The sequence below is a fragment of the Leopardus geoffroyi genome, chromosome C1 (genome assembly GCF_018350155.1).
Source record: "Leopardus geoffroyi isolate Oge1 chromosome C1, O.geoffroyi_Oge1_pat1.0, whole genome shotgun sequence".
NCBI classification, from domain to species: Eukaryota; Metazoa; Chordata; class Mammalia; order Carnivora; family Felidae; genus Leopardus; species Leopardus geoffroyi.
In genome coordinates this window covers 154,214,973-154,231,009 of record NC_059328.1, presented here as the reverse complement: position 1 = coordinate 154,231,009, position 16,037 = coordinate 154,214,973, and the positions used below count along the sequence as shown (strand labels likewise).

Here is a 16,037-nt window from a genome sequence, read left to right as displayed (position 1 = left end):
CACTAGTCAATTAGTGAGTCACCCCTGCACCATCTCACATTAGAGCAAAACACATGGACTTAAGCAACTCAAGACAATTAGAGGAGGGTCTGTCCTTGGTTTGCTTTGGATAATGATGTTCTGGTAGTTTCTTTCTGCTTAGGAAAATCTGATGAACTCAAATTTCAACTTGTAAATTTTTGCAACTTAAATATCCAATATATTAAATAATTTAAATTATTATTGATTGGATGTAAAATTGGGATAACTATTGGTGTAGATTTGGGAGTTACTAAAAACAGAGGGTAAGTGAAGCCATAAAGTGGCTGAGTTTCCTCAAAAAGTTTATATGAAACCCAAAATTATGGGTCCAGTATTAATTAGGACCGGACTCAGAGATGAGAAAAATAAAGTCAACAAAGATATTTTCATTCATTTAGAAGTAATTCTTTGTCTGCCTGCCAAACAAGGTTGAAGTCCTAAAAAGAAACCCTCAACCGAGAAATATACAGCAATGAAAATTTGTCAGAAATGACATACTCCTGAACTTTGTCTAACCACTTCTATGCATTAGTATAAGCAGGTAAAAAGGACAGCATCATTTTACTCTCCCCCAAAAAACCTGCTTTGGAAAGCTAGCGATTTCCCTTTGCTCTCTTGAGTATATGTGAAACTCTCAAGGCTGTGCCCTGAATATTCACTCAGTTATACATTTTAAAAATTATCATTTAGAAAATAAACCTGGCCTTTATATGATATACACATCCCATCCTTAAGTTCAAAGTTCTCCCTGAGTTTTCACATTTCATTCTTCAGTTTTCTAACCACAAATGCCCCCGTTAGATTGGGTCCATGTTATGTCTCAGATTGAGAACTCATTTCAATTACTACACATTAGGTCAAGCCGCTTGCTTCCACAGTCAGGAATGTTTTTGCATCTGCATTTTATCTATCCAAATGTACATCTATTGAGGCCTCTTTAACAAAGCCTTCCACAGATTTCAGAACTTCTGGAGCACTTGCTTTCTGAGCACCTGTTGTGCTGCTGTGCTTTTCCGTGCACATGTCTCCTCACACCCAGGAAGGGGAACAAGCTGCTAGAAGGCAGGAAATTTGTTTATTCTTTGTTTTTTTACTTTTTCACTTTAACAAATGTATGATGGATCTCATGCACACTAAACTCTGTGCTAAGCGCTGGGGATATTGACACCCTTAAGACATTCTGTCTACAGTCAGGAATCTCACGGTTATTTGACATCTCCACCAATTTCTGTCTCAGGGGAGACAAATGAGGGGCAGTGACAGATTTTTTTGACTACGGTTTAACACAGAGGTTCTCATATTTTGATGTGAGAGTACCTCACACTTGGGCTGTGCACATGGAAGGGCAAGGAGGGAGAAGTTGGGAACACTGGGAATCAATATTTTTAATATGTACAAGTGATATGTACAATTTTAATACAAAATACAAATTAATATGTACAAGTGATTTAATAGGTACAAGCTCAGCCAGGTTTGAAATCCTCCATCACTGATAAAGACCAAATCCTAGAAATATCACAGAATTAATAAATTCTATAATTATGGCCTTCTGTATAAGACAGATGTTTATCTTTTAACCTCTGCTTTAAAAGATGTTTATCTTTTAACCTTTTGTTAACATAATTAGTGGCCAATGATAAATAAAACATCTTGAATTTACATTCAAATATTGGCTCTGCTCCTTAATCTGGGACCTTGGGCACGACATCCTACCTCTCTGAGAGTCAAAATGGGGATCAGAATGTTTCAGGATTTTTATCGAGACTATATTTGGATCTTGACATTTCTTATTGGTGTAGATCATTACAATACGCATTTATCAAGTAACAAATAGTGTGTTTAGGTCAGGATATTAATTTTCATTACCATGTTTTTATTAAATATCTAAATAGCAAATGTAAATGAATAAGTAAATAAAAGTAAATAATAAATATATAATACTGTTATAATGCTAAAATGTATAAATAAAACTAAATGAATAAATAAAACTAAATAGATAATACTAAATAGTAAATGTATGCTACTGATAATGTAAAAATAGTTACCAAACCCCACAAATACTCCCACTTGCCACCCAACTGTTGTTTTTTTTTTTTTTTTTTTAATTTTTTTTTTCAACGTTTATTTATTTTTGGGACAGAGAGAGACAGAGCATGAACAGGGGAGGGGCAGAGAGAGAGGGAGACACAGAATCGGAAACAGGCTCCAGGCTCTGAGCCATCAGCCCAGAGCCCGACGCGGGGCTCGAACTCACGGACCGCGAGATCGTGACCTGGCTGAAGTCGGACGCTTAACCGACTGCGCCACCCAGGCGCCCCCCAACTGTTGTTTTAATAGCTCCTCAATCTATCCCCATTTAGCAACTAAAACTCAGAAGTACTAAGTACTTAATATCATCTCCTGTAAGCTTTTACACAATAGAGACAGCTTTAGTAAAAATAATATGACAAAAATGAATAGCATTTTGATGTATTTTTTATTATTTTAAAAATTTTTTAACGTTTATTTATTTTTGAGAGAGAGAGAGAGACAGAGTGCAAACAGGGGAGGGGCAGAGAGAGAGGGAGACACAGAAACTGAAGCAGGCTCCAGGCTCTGTCAGCACAGAGCCCAATGCGGGGCTTGAACTCACAAACCCTGAGATCATCACCTGAAACAAAGTCAGAGGCTTAACCAACTAAGCCACCCAGGTGACTCTCTTTTTTATTATTTGAGAGAGAGAGAGAGAGAGAGAGAGAGAGAGAGAGAATGTGCGAGTAGCAAAGAGGGGCAGAGGGAAAGAGAGAATCTTAAGCTCTGGGATCATGACCCAAGCCAAAATCAAGAGTTGCACACTCATCTGACTGAGCCCCCCGGGCACCCCTGATATATTCTTTTTTAAAGTGATTTATCTATTTATCCTTTCTTAAAGGATTTCAGTATATACGGTCACCGATTTTGGGACCTAGTCTTAAGATTTAAGAGACTTGTATCTGTATATTGTACTTTTCTTATAAAATAGTACTTTTGGGTAATGCCATTTGGCATGATTGATTATTTTTATAGAGAAATTTGAAGAACATTTCAGTCCAACATTCCAATTTTTACTTTATTATTTTTATAGTGATTCTAGTATTATTGATAAATTATTAGTGATTAGAATAACTTTAATCTAATACTGAAATAACTGGAGGGACACCTGAGTGTTCAGGCGGTTGAGTGTGGGACTCTTGATTTCAGGTCAGGTCATGATCCCAGGGTCAAAGATTGAGCCCTGTGTTGGGCTCTGTGTGCAGCATGGAGCCCGCTTAAGCTTCTCTCTCTCTCTTTCTCTGCCACTTCCCCCACCCACTCACTCATACTCTCTCTAAAATAAAATAAAATAAAATAAAATAAAATAAAATAAAATAAAATAACTGGAAATAATGTTATATTCCTTAAATAATTTAAAAATAGTTTCTGGGATTAAGGTAAGCTAATGTACTGTGTTCTTTACTAAAAATATGCAGACTTTAAGTACTACTCGTCCAGTATTTGTGTCCTTGGGAAATGCTATAATAAATTTGAGTCACATTTTATTCATCTGTAAAATAAGAATTAAATATGCCTTCTCTTTGCCTTACAAGCATGTCACAAGAATTAATTATATCTTTAAAATATATAGAGTTCTTTACCATTTAAAAGTAAATATAAAAAATATCAAACATATTATTATCACAACATTGGTAAGAGATTTTTTTTTCCTTAAGGTTTGTTGGGAGGTATCATGTGTTGTAGTTTGTATTCTTAATAAAATCTCTTTTATAGAATTTTAAGATCTTTTAGTTTGATCATGTTTCCTTACTTCATATTTGAAAGGAATCCTTTTATGAAAGAAGTTATCATTTGGAGCTAGCTACATCTACTATTCTTGCTAAATAACACAGCTCTCAAAAACAAAGATTCTTAAATTTAGAGGGTGCCTAAAACATTGGTCCAACTTCTCACTCAGGATGGTATCATCTCTATAACCTGCCTGATAAGTTGCCTTCTAACCCCAATTGAACCTTTACCCAGGGCCACTTCACAGAGCAACGCATTTCATTTTAAAAATGTGGAAATAAACATGCAGTGGAGATCAACAAAGCCAAAAGTTGGTTACTAAAGCCTTATAAAATCAACATGCTTCTGGCAAGATTAACAAGAATAAAAGATGGATGACATAAGCAAATGCCGCTAGAATGAAAAAAAGTGACATAATTACAGCTTTTTTAGAATTGAACAAATAGGATATTGCCAACTTTATATCTATAATTTTGAAAACATATAAAATGATTAAATTAAGAATTTATGTGAAAAGGAGAAATGTACTTAAGGCTAAATGAAGAAACCTAAGATCTTCGGGCCACAGTGACCTCACAAGGTAAGGCCAACTGAAGAGCCCCTGCCTCAGTTTCAAGGAAACTAGGTGACATCCCTGTCTGTGTCTCTGCAACTCAACAGGTTAGTGCTGAAGTCTTAGATTTAAGTTACTGACAAAAATGAATAAAGATAGCTTGTGATAATATATTATAAAATAAGTGATAATCTAAAACATTAAGTGTAGGTCAGAATAGGGCTATAAGATGATACTAAATAATTCTAATTCTTACTTTTTCTTAGCTAAGACTTTACTTAAAAATGACTTGAATTATTGACTAGAAGTATTCAGAAAACATGCTTTGAGGAATAGCTGCTTTTCAGCTCTGGTTAATAGCGATGACTGATTGAGCTTCTAATGTTTTAGCAAAAATTTAAAAAGAAATTTATTTGTAAAAGTAAGTACTTTTTAAATTCTGAGAGAATAAAGTAATTCAGAGCTTGGTAACTAGAGTCAATAGATCCAAAGATTTCCATTTTATTTTATTTTATTTTTTTATTTTTAGAAAGAGACAGAGAGAGCATACGAGTGGGGGAGAGTGGGGGGGGGGAGAGAGAGAGAGAGAGAGTGAGAGTCCGAAGCAGGTTCCACACTCAACGCAGAGCCTAGTGTGGGGCTCGATCCCATGACTGTGGGACCATGACCATGGGACTGCAACCTGAGCTGAAATCAAGAATCAGATGCTCAACTGACTGAGCCACCCAGGTGCTCCAAAGCTTTCCACTTTAAACAATTAGATTGTTTTCAGTTTCTTACGAAATTATAGTCATAAAATATGGTTATTTTATTTTCTAAAACATTCTACTATATAACAGTCCTTTGTAGGAGTGTCTGTAAACTCCTTAATTGTTCAGATTTTACTCCTGCCATCAGCATATAGTTAGCTGTAAGCCTTTCAAAAAGAATTATGATACCTTTACGGGAGGGTTGTCAGATAAAATACAGGATGCTCAGTTAAATTTGATTTTCAGATAGACAACAAATCATTATTTAGTATAATTAAATATTGCATGGGACATACTTATGCCAAAAAATATTCACTGTTTATGTGAAATCCAAATTTAACTGGGCACTTTTTTTTGGAGGAGATAAATCAATTTTATTGTCTTATGTTATACAAACATCTAGGAATACCATATTTGTAGGGAAGAAATAAGTGAACAGTAACTAAGAGGGCAATGGAAATGATTTAAGTTGGGTTATTTTTAATGATAATGAATGAGACGAAAACCATTTTGAAGTACGTGTGTGTCTGGCTTCACAGTAGGTTTGTTCCCTGGACAATGCCTGGCATAAACTAAAGGTATTCAACATCTTGTCTGCTCTATTGGCTCTTGAGATCTCTTCCGAGATCTTGGAGAAAAGCAATGCATTCCTGGTGCTCCAGGGCTGTGCTGAGCTCCATCAACTCACCTGCAAAAGTGGTATCCACACCTCCGCCTGCCACAAAATCCATCAGGTAGTCACTATAAGGCCCAGTCCAGAGAATCGGTGTTGAACGTGTAATTCATGTCCTTCCACACAGACTTGCCATGGACTGAAAGCTCACCTCCCTGAGGGAGAAAATGTCATTCTCCTTCTTCTTGCCCAGCCTCATCTTCTGGATAGTGACAGTCCAGGAATAGGGCCTTCTTACCAACATTCTTTATAACTTCAACCACAAAATTAGGAGCGGACGTCAATTCAGGTTCCTGTTGTTCAACCTTCTGCCCTAGGGAGGGCTCCTCCTCCCCATCAAATGTCGGTGGGATGCTATTGTTAATGTTGAAAGTGACTGATCTTTTCTCCAGTAACTTTCCACACTAATTTGGCTGGTGTCCCATTCACTTCCAGCTCCCAACCTCCAGACATCTTGGGGAGGGACTTAATTCTTCTCTATCTTCTTTTTCTCCTTAATTTCATCATTCAGGAATGCAACAAAAGCTTTTTCTTCCTGGGTGTGCTGTCGCACCGCAGAGGCTGGATGGTGGGGTGGGTGCAGCGCGGAGCCTGGTGACAGCTGACCCAGTGCGAGGAGCAGTGAGGGGCACATGGTCCAGCAGGGGCAGAATACTATTGGCAGACCTGTGGGAGCGAAGGTTGACCCAGGCTGAAGATCCCAGCCTGCCCCGCCACAAGTCCAGCCCCTGGGCATCCTGTATTTTTATTTATTAAACCTGACAATCCTATTTTCTAAGTGTTGGTTTTCCAAGAAATGTAATGGATGGTTCTTTCTCAGATTTAACATTGCATAATTCCTACCTGTTACAGTTAGACTTTTTTTGTAGCGTACAATCATTTCTTATTTATTCATAATTCAAACCTTAGAACAAAGAATATCATACTAACTGGGGACACCTGGCTGGCTCAGCCGGTAGAGCCTGTAACTCTTCATCTCCGGGGTATGAGTTCCCAGCCCCAGGCTGGATGTGGAGGTTACTTAAAAATGAAATCTTTATAAAAAAAATAAAGTAAAAACCTCAACATCTTAATAAAAAATAGCATACTAATTTATCACCATTTTATTGATGCAGAAACTAAAAATTACAAAATAATTTTCCAAACTTTCCTCCAGATATGGGATTATGAATTATCACTAATAAAACTATAATTGTAAAATGACTAGCTTCACTGAATTCCTTGACTTTGAAGTTTGAAGAGAGGCTAATGCTGAAATAACTAGGTAATGTATTGGTTTTTTGCTAGACTTCTACAGTCAATGTCAGTTGAAGCATAGAACTCATGAATGGAAGGATTGTATTCCAAAGCTACTATTAGCATGTTCTACCAACTCACTTTTTAAATTCCTCAACTTCCCCTAACATTATTTAAAAAACAAAAAAAAAGTGAGATATTTCAGAAAGGATGGGAAGGAAGCTCTTTGTGTATTGAAATAATGTTAGCAATAACTCAGCTTGTTCTATAGCATTGGCAGATTGCAAAATTTATAACATGCATAAGAATCATGCCTGGAGCTATGAGGCAATACTTAATCCAAATCAAAATATATAGAAAGTAGCCTCACATTTTCTAGATGTAACACTATGTTTTAGTAACATTTCAAACAAAAGGCACTGACTGTCATAAATAGTTCCCATGCAGTCAGGGAATTCAGAGGTTAAAACTGATAATGTTTGTATATCATTCCATTTGCACCCTCAGAAAGAACATCTTAATTCCATTATCATGTTTTTATTCTAAAGATAACTATGTATTTACTCAGTCCATTCCCAGATCTTTGTATGAGAATATTTGTTCTTGCTGACCAAAGTAATCCACCTTATTTATTATAACAGAAAACTTTAAAGTTCTAGAATATATATACTACCCAGGAATTTTTTCATGCTTATTTATTTTTTATTATTTTGAAGTTTTTATTTATTTTGAGAGAGAGACAGCGAGCATGCGCACACAAGTAGGGAAGGGGCAGAAAGACAGGGTGAGAGAGTGAATCCCAAGAAGGCTCTGAGCCATCAGCACAGAGCCCCAGGTGGGGTTCCCTGAGCCTAAATCAAGACTCTGATGCTTAACTAACTGCGCCAACCAGGCGCCCCTAAAATGTTTATTATTTTTGAGAAAGAGAGAGAGAAAGAGAGTGCACACACACGCAAGTGGGAGAGGCAGAGAGAGAGAGGGAGACAGAGGATCCAAAGCAGGCTCCACACTAACAACAGACAGTCTAATATGGGGCTTGAACTCATGAACCATGAGATAGTGATCTGAGTGGAAACCAAGAATCAGACACTTAACTGACTGAGCCATCCAGGTGCCCCTGAAATTTGTACAGTAGCTCCTGTAAATATATAATCATATAAGAACACACCAAGGAAAATCACCTTACACAAGTCTTGTCTTCTACCTAGGTATCTTGTGATGTCTGATAAATATTATATAATTAAAAAAATTTTTTTTAATATTTATTTTTGAGAAAGAGATTGTGAGCTGGGGAGGGGCAGAGAGAGGGGGAGACACAGAATCCGAAGCAGGCTCCAGGCTCTGAGCTGTCAGGGCCTGACGTGGGGCTCGAACTCAAAACTTCGAGATCATGACCTGAGGCAAAGTCGGACGCTTAACCGACTGAGCCACCCAGGCGCCCCTGTCTGATAAATATCATGAACCCAGAAGAAAATATTTCAGTCAACAGTGATCTGCACAGCTCCTTCTAGTATCTTTTTTTTCAAATACCTTTTTAATCAAAGCTGCCTGACTACCCTACTAGGCATTCTGCTCAGTCTGTTAATGAAATAGGTATTATTTTCCTCATTCACATATAAAAAAAGACTCAAAGTTGACACACTCAAATATGTACAATCGATTTATAATTCCACCCCTTTCTGCTATCCTATCACATTTTCCCACAGTCACCACAGTCACCAGAGCAAAATAGTTAAAGTAGCCAATAATTAATGTTCAAAAAAAAACCCATGCCTGACGTGTACTAGATATAGTAACTTCTACACACTAGCAGGACTTTTGGTAGTGTGTTCTTTATATCATATTATCCATATGCCAAATACACAGTTTTGAGTTATTTTCCTTGACTGACTGCCTTTGATATCCAGGTAATTTTCCCCCTTGTAAGTAGGAGGAAATATGCAGTGTAATTAATTTAGCTGCAAATCCCTCATAGAATGGACCTTGATAGGTATAAGAGAAATCCTATTCAACTTAACACTATTCTATATAGTTTTCAGAATGTCTGTGTGGTTCTGTGGTCCTCTAGTAGGCAGATTATTAATAAAAACCAATCACATTTTAGAGTACCTTTGTTCTTGGTTTGGTCAAGGGTGGCTCACTCCAGAATGCATCTGGATTTCTGATCATCTTTAAACTTTTCTGTTTTGCCTTTATGACCTTCATATTTCTTGGATGAAACTGGAAACATTAACAACCTCAAAGTCTCCTCAAGCTAAAGTAGGTCTTTTGGGATTAGACAGGCTTAGGTGGCCAGTACCTTAGACCTAGGATTTAGAGATGGGAAATGATATTCAGCATGATGTTTATATAATAATATTAATGTTCTGTGGACTACCCCAGTTTTTTTTCTCAACGTGTTATCCTTACAGCAAAGTAACTGCAATGTTACTAACAATAATAAAGTAGAAAAAAATAACTTTTGCTCTTAGTTTTGCCACTTCTCTGGTATTACGTCCTCAGGGAAGTCATTTGCTTCATTTTCCAGAATGGTAAAATAGAGATGTAACTGTCTATCTCTGCAAACTCAAAAGACTCAAACTAGACTCAGTGAATGAAAGCACTTTGCAAGGTGCTATAATGTGAAGTTTTGTTCAATAGTCCGTATTCATACATCCAATATAGTTTTTAATGCAAGGAGCTTGATTACTCAACATGAACGGAAAGAAAAAGAACTCAGACTCATTATAGAGTTAAGGAAATCAAAGATTCAACAGTTGAATGACTTGACCAGGGTCATCACAGGCACGAGAAGCCAGGAGCTCCCAGCTTGGAGCAGGAAGACTTCTGCTCTACAGACCAGGCCTTAACCAAAACACAGTTGGCTCCCATTCTTTAAGAAAAGGGTTTCCTTACCCCTTATTGGATGCTTATCTTGCCTTCACTGAATGCTTATTCTCTGCAGAAATAGCAACTGTCCTAATGTTACCTAGATAGTGAGTGTCCAAGCCAGGGATGTGAACCCAAATCTGTCTGGCTCCAGAGACTGAGCTCTTAACTGCTGTGGTACTTAGTTAACCACACACATTCTCAGCTTCCCAAGAGAAAAGGCAAAGAAGTTGGATGCAGAGTCCTGACAGAATGAAATATGCTGAGACTTGTGAGGTTTTATGTCTGGAAAGCCAGTCAGTGACTGCCTTGGAGAAAGTTGTATATTTTGAGATATGTGGAAACCAACAAGCAGTTAAGAGTTTACCATGCTCCTTAAGAGAGAAAAATAGCTCCCAGCTATCTTTAGAATCCAATAGGCAATAGTAAAATGCTAGATACAAAGATTTAGTTAATTGTATTACATCAAATAGATATAATTTAAATTTACTTTTTGTTCCTTAGCCTGTTTTTGTTTTTTTAAGAAAAGAGCGTAAACATCCATATAAGAATGGTGTTTAAATTGTAAATCACAAGGTTACTTTTAAACAGAGCTGATACTTAAATGACATAAAAGGGCTCACTGTTTTCCAATGAATAAGACAATTACTGCCAACCAATGATAGAATTGTAGAATCCCTAGAAGCAGAAATTCATTTTGACAAAAGGACATCTTAAAGAGGCAATAAGAAAATAGATTTTAGGCAACTTTGTTGCTATATCAGACTCTGTAGCTTGGAATTTGGATGGGCACTGAAAACTGCCCTCCTGTGTGCCTGTAGTACTAAATATTTCACATGTCTGCATGCCCATGCATGCTTCCAGAGGCCTCACCTCTATCCCGGAATGTGTGCATTGTAAAAAAAAGAGTCTTCACTTAGAAATGCATGTGATAATATAGAAATACAGTTTAATTTATTATAAGAGACACAGCATACTAAACTCAGGCATTTCTTCTTTTGATAATTAGGATTGAAAAAATGCTTAATTTTATCTGTTGGAAGAGAGGTAAGGGATCCTGCAGTGATTATTAATTCATAATATGTAATTTACTTGGAAATTCTATGCTAAGAAAATAGCACAATGATCTTCTAAGTTTCAAAATATAAAATATAAGTTAAAAGCTCATTAAAATAGACAAGAAAGTATATTTATTTCAGTACTTTTAGTTTCTAGAGTGGTTGGTTATAAATGACCCCCCCCAAAAGATAAATGATATAACAAGATATAATTCCAAACATATGGCCATGAAGTGTACATTTACATTTTTTTAAATAAATAGTACCATTCTTATTTTCTTCACACTCTGATACAAGTAAATGTCAAACTTCATTGAGGAAAAATAGGAATTTACTGATATTTTAGAAATGTTTTAGCCAAATATGACTTCCTTCCTCTGTTTAACAGTATAGAAATAACTGCATAAAAAATATAAAATTCTCCAAGCCCACAAACCCTCCAAGAACAGACGTATGATCTACAATACTTAAAGAGGAAACATGTATGAAATACTTAATATAATTATTATAGTACCATTTCATTTGAGTATTTATTTCACAAATTAAAAATTTTATGAACATTCTTCACACAAGAAATGGCTATGAATACCATGGTTATTAAAAACTATATAAATAATACAACCTTTAGTTACTGTATCTGCTTCTATTTTTTTTTTTTTAAGTAAGCTCTATGCTCAATATAGCGCTTGAACTCACAACCCTGAGATCAAGAGTTGCATGCTTCACCAACCACACCAGCCACACGCCCCTGTATTTGCTTTTAAATAAATGTAATTAACAATTGTTCTGGAAGTAATTTCAATGGACAAAACTAACCTGTTTTATTATAATCACATACATTAGACATCATACAAACATGCAACCATTTTTAAACTTAATCATTTTTTACATATTCCTGCAAATGCTTTTGTCTTCAATGCAAAGAGAAAAAGTGTTCAATAAAAATTAATGAGAATTTTTCATAGGATAGCTATCTTGTGATAGATAGCTATCTTATGATATGCCTGAAGTAAAAAAAACCACAATATTTCAAAAACATATATATCTATCGAATTTATTTTCACCCATGAATCTATTGGTGGGCAGTCTGAATGTGAAAGGCATTAAAATAAGATGATAAATAAGAAGAAGAGAGGCAGGAAAAGCAGATATGCTAATGATAAAGATAAAGACAGTAGTGACTAAGTAGAAAACCTGACTAGGATTCCTGGCTGCCAGAGAAAAAAAAGGATTTGGGTACTTTAGGATAAAACTCTCTTATGAGGTATTTGTATGGAAGACACTGACTGGTAACAACACTTTCTATGTTTTAAGTCAGGTAGGAGTACTCTGTACATGATAAAAAAAAAAAAAAAAAAAAAAAAAGAAAGCAAAAAAAAACCTATATGAAGATAAAATGATAATAAACTATTTTTGTATATATTTCAGACTTGAGAATAAAGTCCTGACTTTTGGCTCCCTGTTGTCATCAATAAACTCTCAAAAAGACCTTAAAAGAAATTTTTTAAAAAAGACATGCTTGCCTGAGATTAAAGAGCTTCCATGAAATTCAAAGTCTGAAGAGGTTCATTAAAGTTGAACACTACCTTACAGCATCCCTGATCTTGCTGTGCAAAAGCTCACACACACACATATACACAATCTAGGATGATATAAAAGAAGCACTTTCTTTAGGCAGTATTATGCAAAAGTGAAGTGCATAGGAAGATATTTACTACCTCTGAAGTGTGGTTTAAATAAATCTTTCCAATGGCACTTATACTTGAATAAAAACATACTTAAACATTAAAAAAGCTTGTCATTGTCCCAATTAGTTTAAAAAATATTTAGACAAATCCAATTTTAAGTCTCCAACAATTTTTGCATTGCTCACTTTAAACAGTGTGTGCTTTTATATAGCATATACGTATTTATTAGGTATGTAAAACTTTTTCCCTTTTAATACTCTCCAGCAGAAATTTGAAACCTAAATTATCATTCAAAGAGATATACAGCTAAATGTATCTTCTTTCTACCTGGTGATTTTGAAACCAACACGAGCAGGTAGGTGACCACACATGGAGAATAAGTCTTCTCTCCCTAGAGGGACAAACTCACTATCTGTTCCATTTAAAATGGTCTGCCAATTCTTTTGAATTGAAAAGGCCTTTCCCGGTTTAAGGTCCCACTTGCCTCTTACAATTGCCCTGAGGAATGGAGTCTAAGTATCTCTTTACTCCTTCATTCATTCCACGCATATTTGTGAAGAGCCTCCTGAGTTTTGGGCAACCCTTTCAGGACATAAAGGATAAGACATAGCCTCTCGAGTTCACTGCTGAACCCCCCCCCCCACCCAAACCTTGTTACTGTATAACTGAAAAACTGAAAATATCATATGGGGCTCTGGCCCCACCTAACAAAATTTACTGGGGGCTAAGGGGCTAATTCTATCTGTGCAGTTAGGAAGGTCTTTCAGATGAGAAAATACCTAAGCACATGTATTAAGAAAGGTTGAATGGAATGAAGGAGGAGGATTTCCAAACAGAAAGAAATTAACTAAAATTTTGGAAACTCGGGTAATTTTGCAATAGTTTAGCATAACCAGAGGGAAGGATTGAGAGGAGGTAGTTTATAGCAACTATGATTACTGTTTTATTAATAAACTATGCATCTAATTAGCAGGCTGTAGGGATCTAGGTTAGTACCATATGAGCTCTAGCCTATTATTGATTTGGAAAGTTGTCAAACATGATTATACCTAAGGAAGGCTAAGTGATGCTTGGCAATCCAGGATACTTCAGTCCTGTGCCCCTTCATCTTCATACTCAACTTTCATGATTGCAGCAGCAAGAAAGAGAGCATAGAGTCAAGCACTGGCCTTTAGGTGATTCCACCAGGAAATGAAACATTTCATGTCTGCTCACATTTACTTATTCAAACAAGTTACATCACCATACCTAATTTCAGTGGTGTGGAGAGTGTAATCCTCCCCTATGCCTAAAACTAGAAGTTGAACAGGAAAAATTGGTGAGCATTGAAAATGCCTTCAGCAGTTATGAAACGTTAGGAAAATATTTTATGTTTCAGGTTAGACTAATGGAGTCAGTATTATTAGCATGTCATAAATTAAGGCTGAAAGTAATTAATGTTTAATCTTGATTTTGTGATTGAAAGTTATAGACTTCAGTTTCACTGTTACTCAATGCTTGCATTACTGTCTGTGCAAGCAACTGTAAAAGTCATTTAGAGGCATGATTGATTCATGAAATTCTTCAACTTGAGTTGTTTAGAGACTAAAATGCAACTTTTTCTGATATGGTTTCAGTATCTTACTAGGCCACTTTTTCCCCTTTCCATATGTAAAGATACATTGAAAGGAATGTATTATGTGCAGAAAGGAATACATAGAATGACTGCCCACAACAGACAAATGGCATATTGTTAGGTATTTAGTATGTCAGTTTCAGCAATCTTTTTGATTTCTGCAGTGTTTAAATAATAAGGGGCATTTAGTGAAGCATTGGTTTTACATATCTGTTTAATTTGTGTCACCTGTCAAACGTTATCCTATCACTAGGGTGAAGTGGCTAAGATTTGTTACTTGATGCTAATACCACAGCAGAGGCCTCCTGTAGGATGCTTTTTTCACCTAGTCTTTTAGTTATTTTATTGAAATATTTTTACTCTTAAACCGTAGTTTAAGGACAACTTAATTTCACACTTTTCTGAAGGCAAGCTTTTGAACCCATCAGAAATGTCTTACATCTTACAACAACTGACGCTTACAATATACGAGATAAGCAAATATACCTGTTTGTCAGGTGTAAAGAATCATCTACAGAGCATGCACGTGGTAACTAAAATGTACAAACAAGCACGCAGCTGTGTCTGTGATTCTTTTATTCCCGTAAAATTCCAAGAGGGGAATAAAATGTATCATTTGTTCTAGATTATCGTCAGACACTATTTTCCAGTCCTGATGTCACAGCTGTTATATGCTTAAAAAGAAGGAAAGAAAGAAATATGCCTCTGAAGACGGGACAAGCTTAAACCTGCCACTGATTAGAAAAATCAGTCACAGGTGCGCTTTTAACCGAATAGCAACGTTAGAGGTCAAGTTGGAGCTAAAAAAAAAAAAAAAAAAAAAAAAAAAAAAACCGCTCTGGACGTGAAAAGTCGAACCGCCGGGAGGGCACGCTGCAGGCCCCGTTCGGCGAGTTTCTCTCCGCACTTCCGCGGCAGCCGGGATCCTCCCCTCCAGTCCTCACCGGGCAGGTACCTACCCTTCCTCCCCACCTGTCCGGCTCCCCGCGCGCCCGGCTTCCCGAAGCAACGCCCTGGCGACGGGACTGGGAACTCTCGGCGTGGGAGTTACCTTTCCGTTCGGCTTCCCCAGACAGACCCCAAAGACCCGAAACCGGGGCGGGGGTGGGGTGGGCGGAGGGAAATTCCTACCCGGCCCTCGGCACCCCCCCTTCGCCCCCAGTTTTTGTCCCCGGCTCGCTGCCTTTCTCGCTCCGATGCAGCCGAGCCTCACCACCACTTCTAGGTGGCCGTCCGGCGGAGGCGGTGGCGAGCTCCGGGGCTCTGGACAGGGAAATGGGGCAGGGTGAGTGAGCCGGCTCGGGGAAGGCCCCGCGGCGCCCAGCGAGCGTCCGACACCCTGCCCGCGGGGCGGGGGAGGCGCTGCCTCGGCCTGGGAGAGGCTGCCACCCTCTCCTCCTTCAAGTCCTGGCTTGAGAGACCAACTGCGAGCGCGCGCTCCGGGGGAGGGAAGAGTGGGAGAGGAAGCCGCGGGAGAGAACAGGCGCGCTACTGTCTCCTTCTGAAAAGAAAGTAGGAGCCCTGGGTGGGAAAAGAGGAATTAGCTCTCCCAACTTTTCGTCGCGAAAAGTTTTCCCAGGGCGTTCTGTTTGTGCAAACTCGGCCGGGGGGGCCCGGAGACGCGCTGCCGGCGTGGCGGCTGCCCCTGCGAGCCGCGCTTCTCGCCCCGCTCCTCCTCCTTCCAGCCTGGGCTGCTCCTCTCCCGCCCCGAGAGGCGCCAAATGGCTACCCAGTAAGCCCCACGGGGCGGGGGCTGCAGCGCCGCCTCCCACCGC

At 37.9% G+C, this 16,037-nt stretch overlaps 1 protein-coding gene and 1 pseudogene across 11 annotated transcripts in view; one reads left to right on the top strand and one right to left on the bottom strand.

Moving 5' to 3' along the window:
• Positions 1-5,339: 5,339 nt before the first annotated feature.
• Positions 5,340-6,780, bottom strand: LOC123596765 (annotated as a pseudogene).
• Positions 6,781-15,117: 8,337 nt separating this feature from the next.
• Positions 15,118-16,037, top strand: part of COBLL1 (cordon-bleu WH2 repeat protein like 1) — a 172,767-nt gene continuing 171,847 nt past the window's right edge. For 10 of the 11 annotated variants that reach the window (XM_045480039.1, XM_045480044.1, XM_045480042.1 and 7 more), the window contains exon 1: positions 15,225-15,547. In XM_045480039.1, the coding sequence (XP_045335995.1) occupies positions 15,459-15,547 (89 nt within the window). In that variant the 5' untranslated portion in view covers positions 15,225-15,458. The other variant, XM_045480040.1, reaches the window with a different exon arrangement.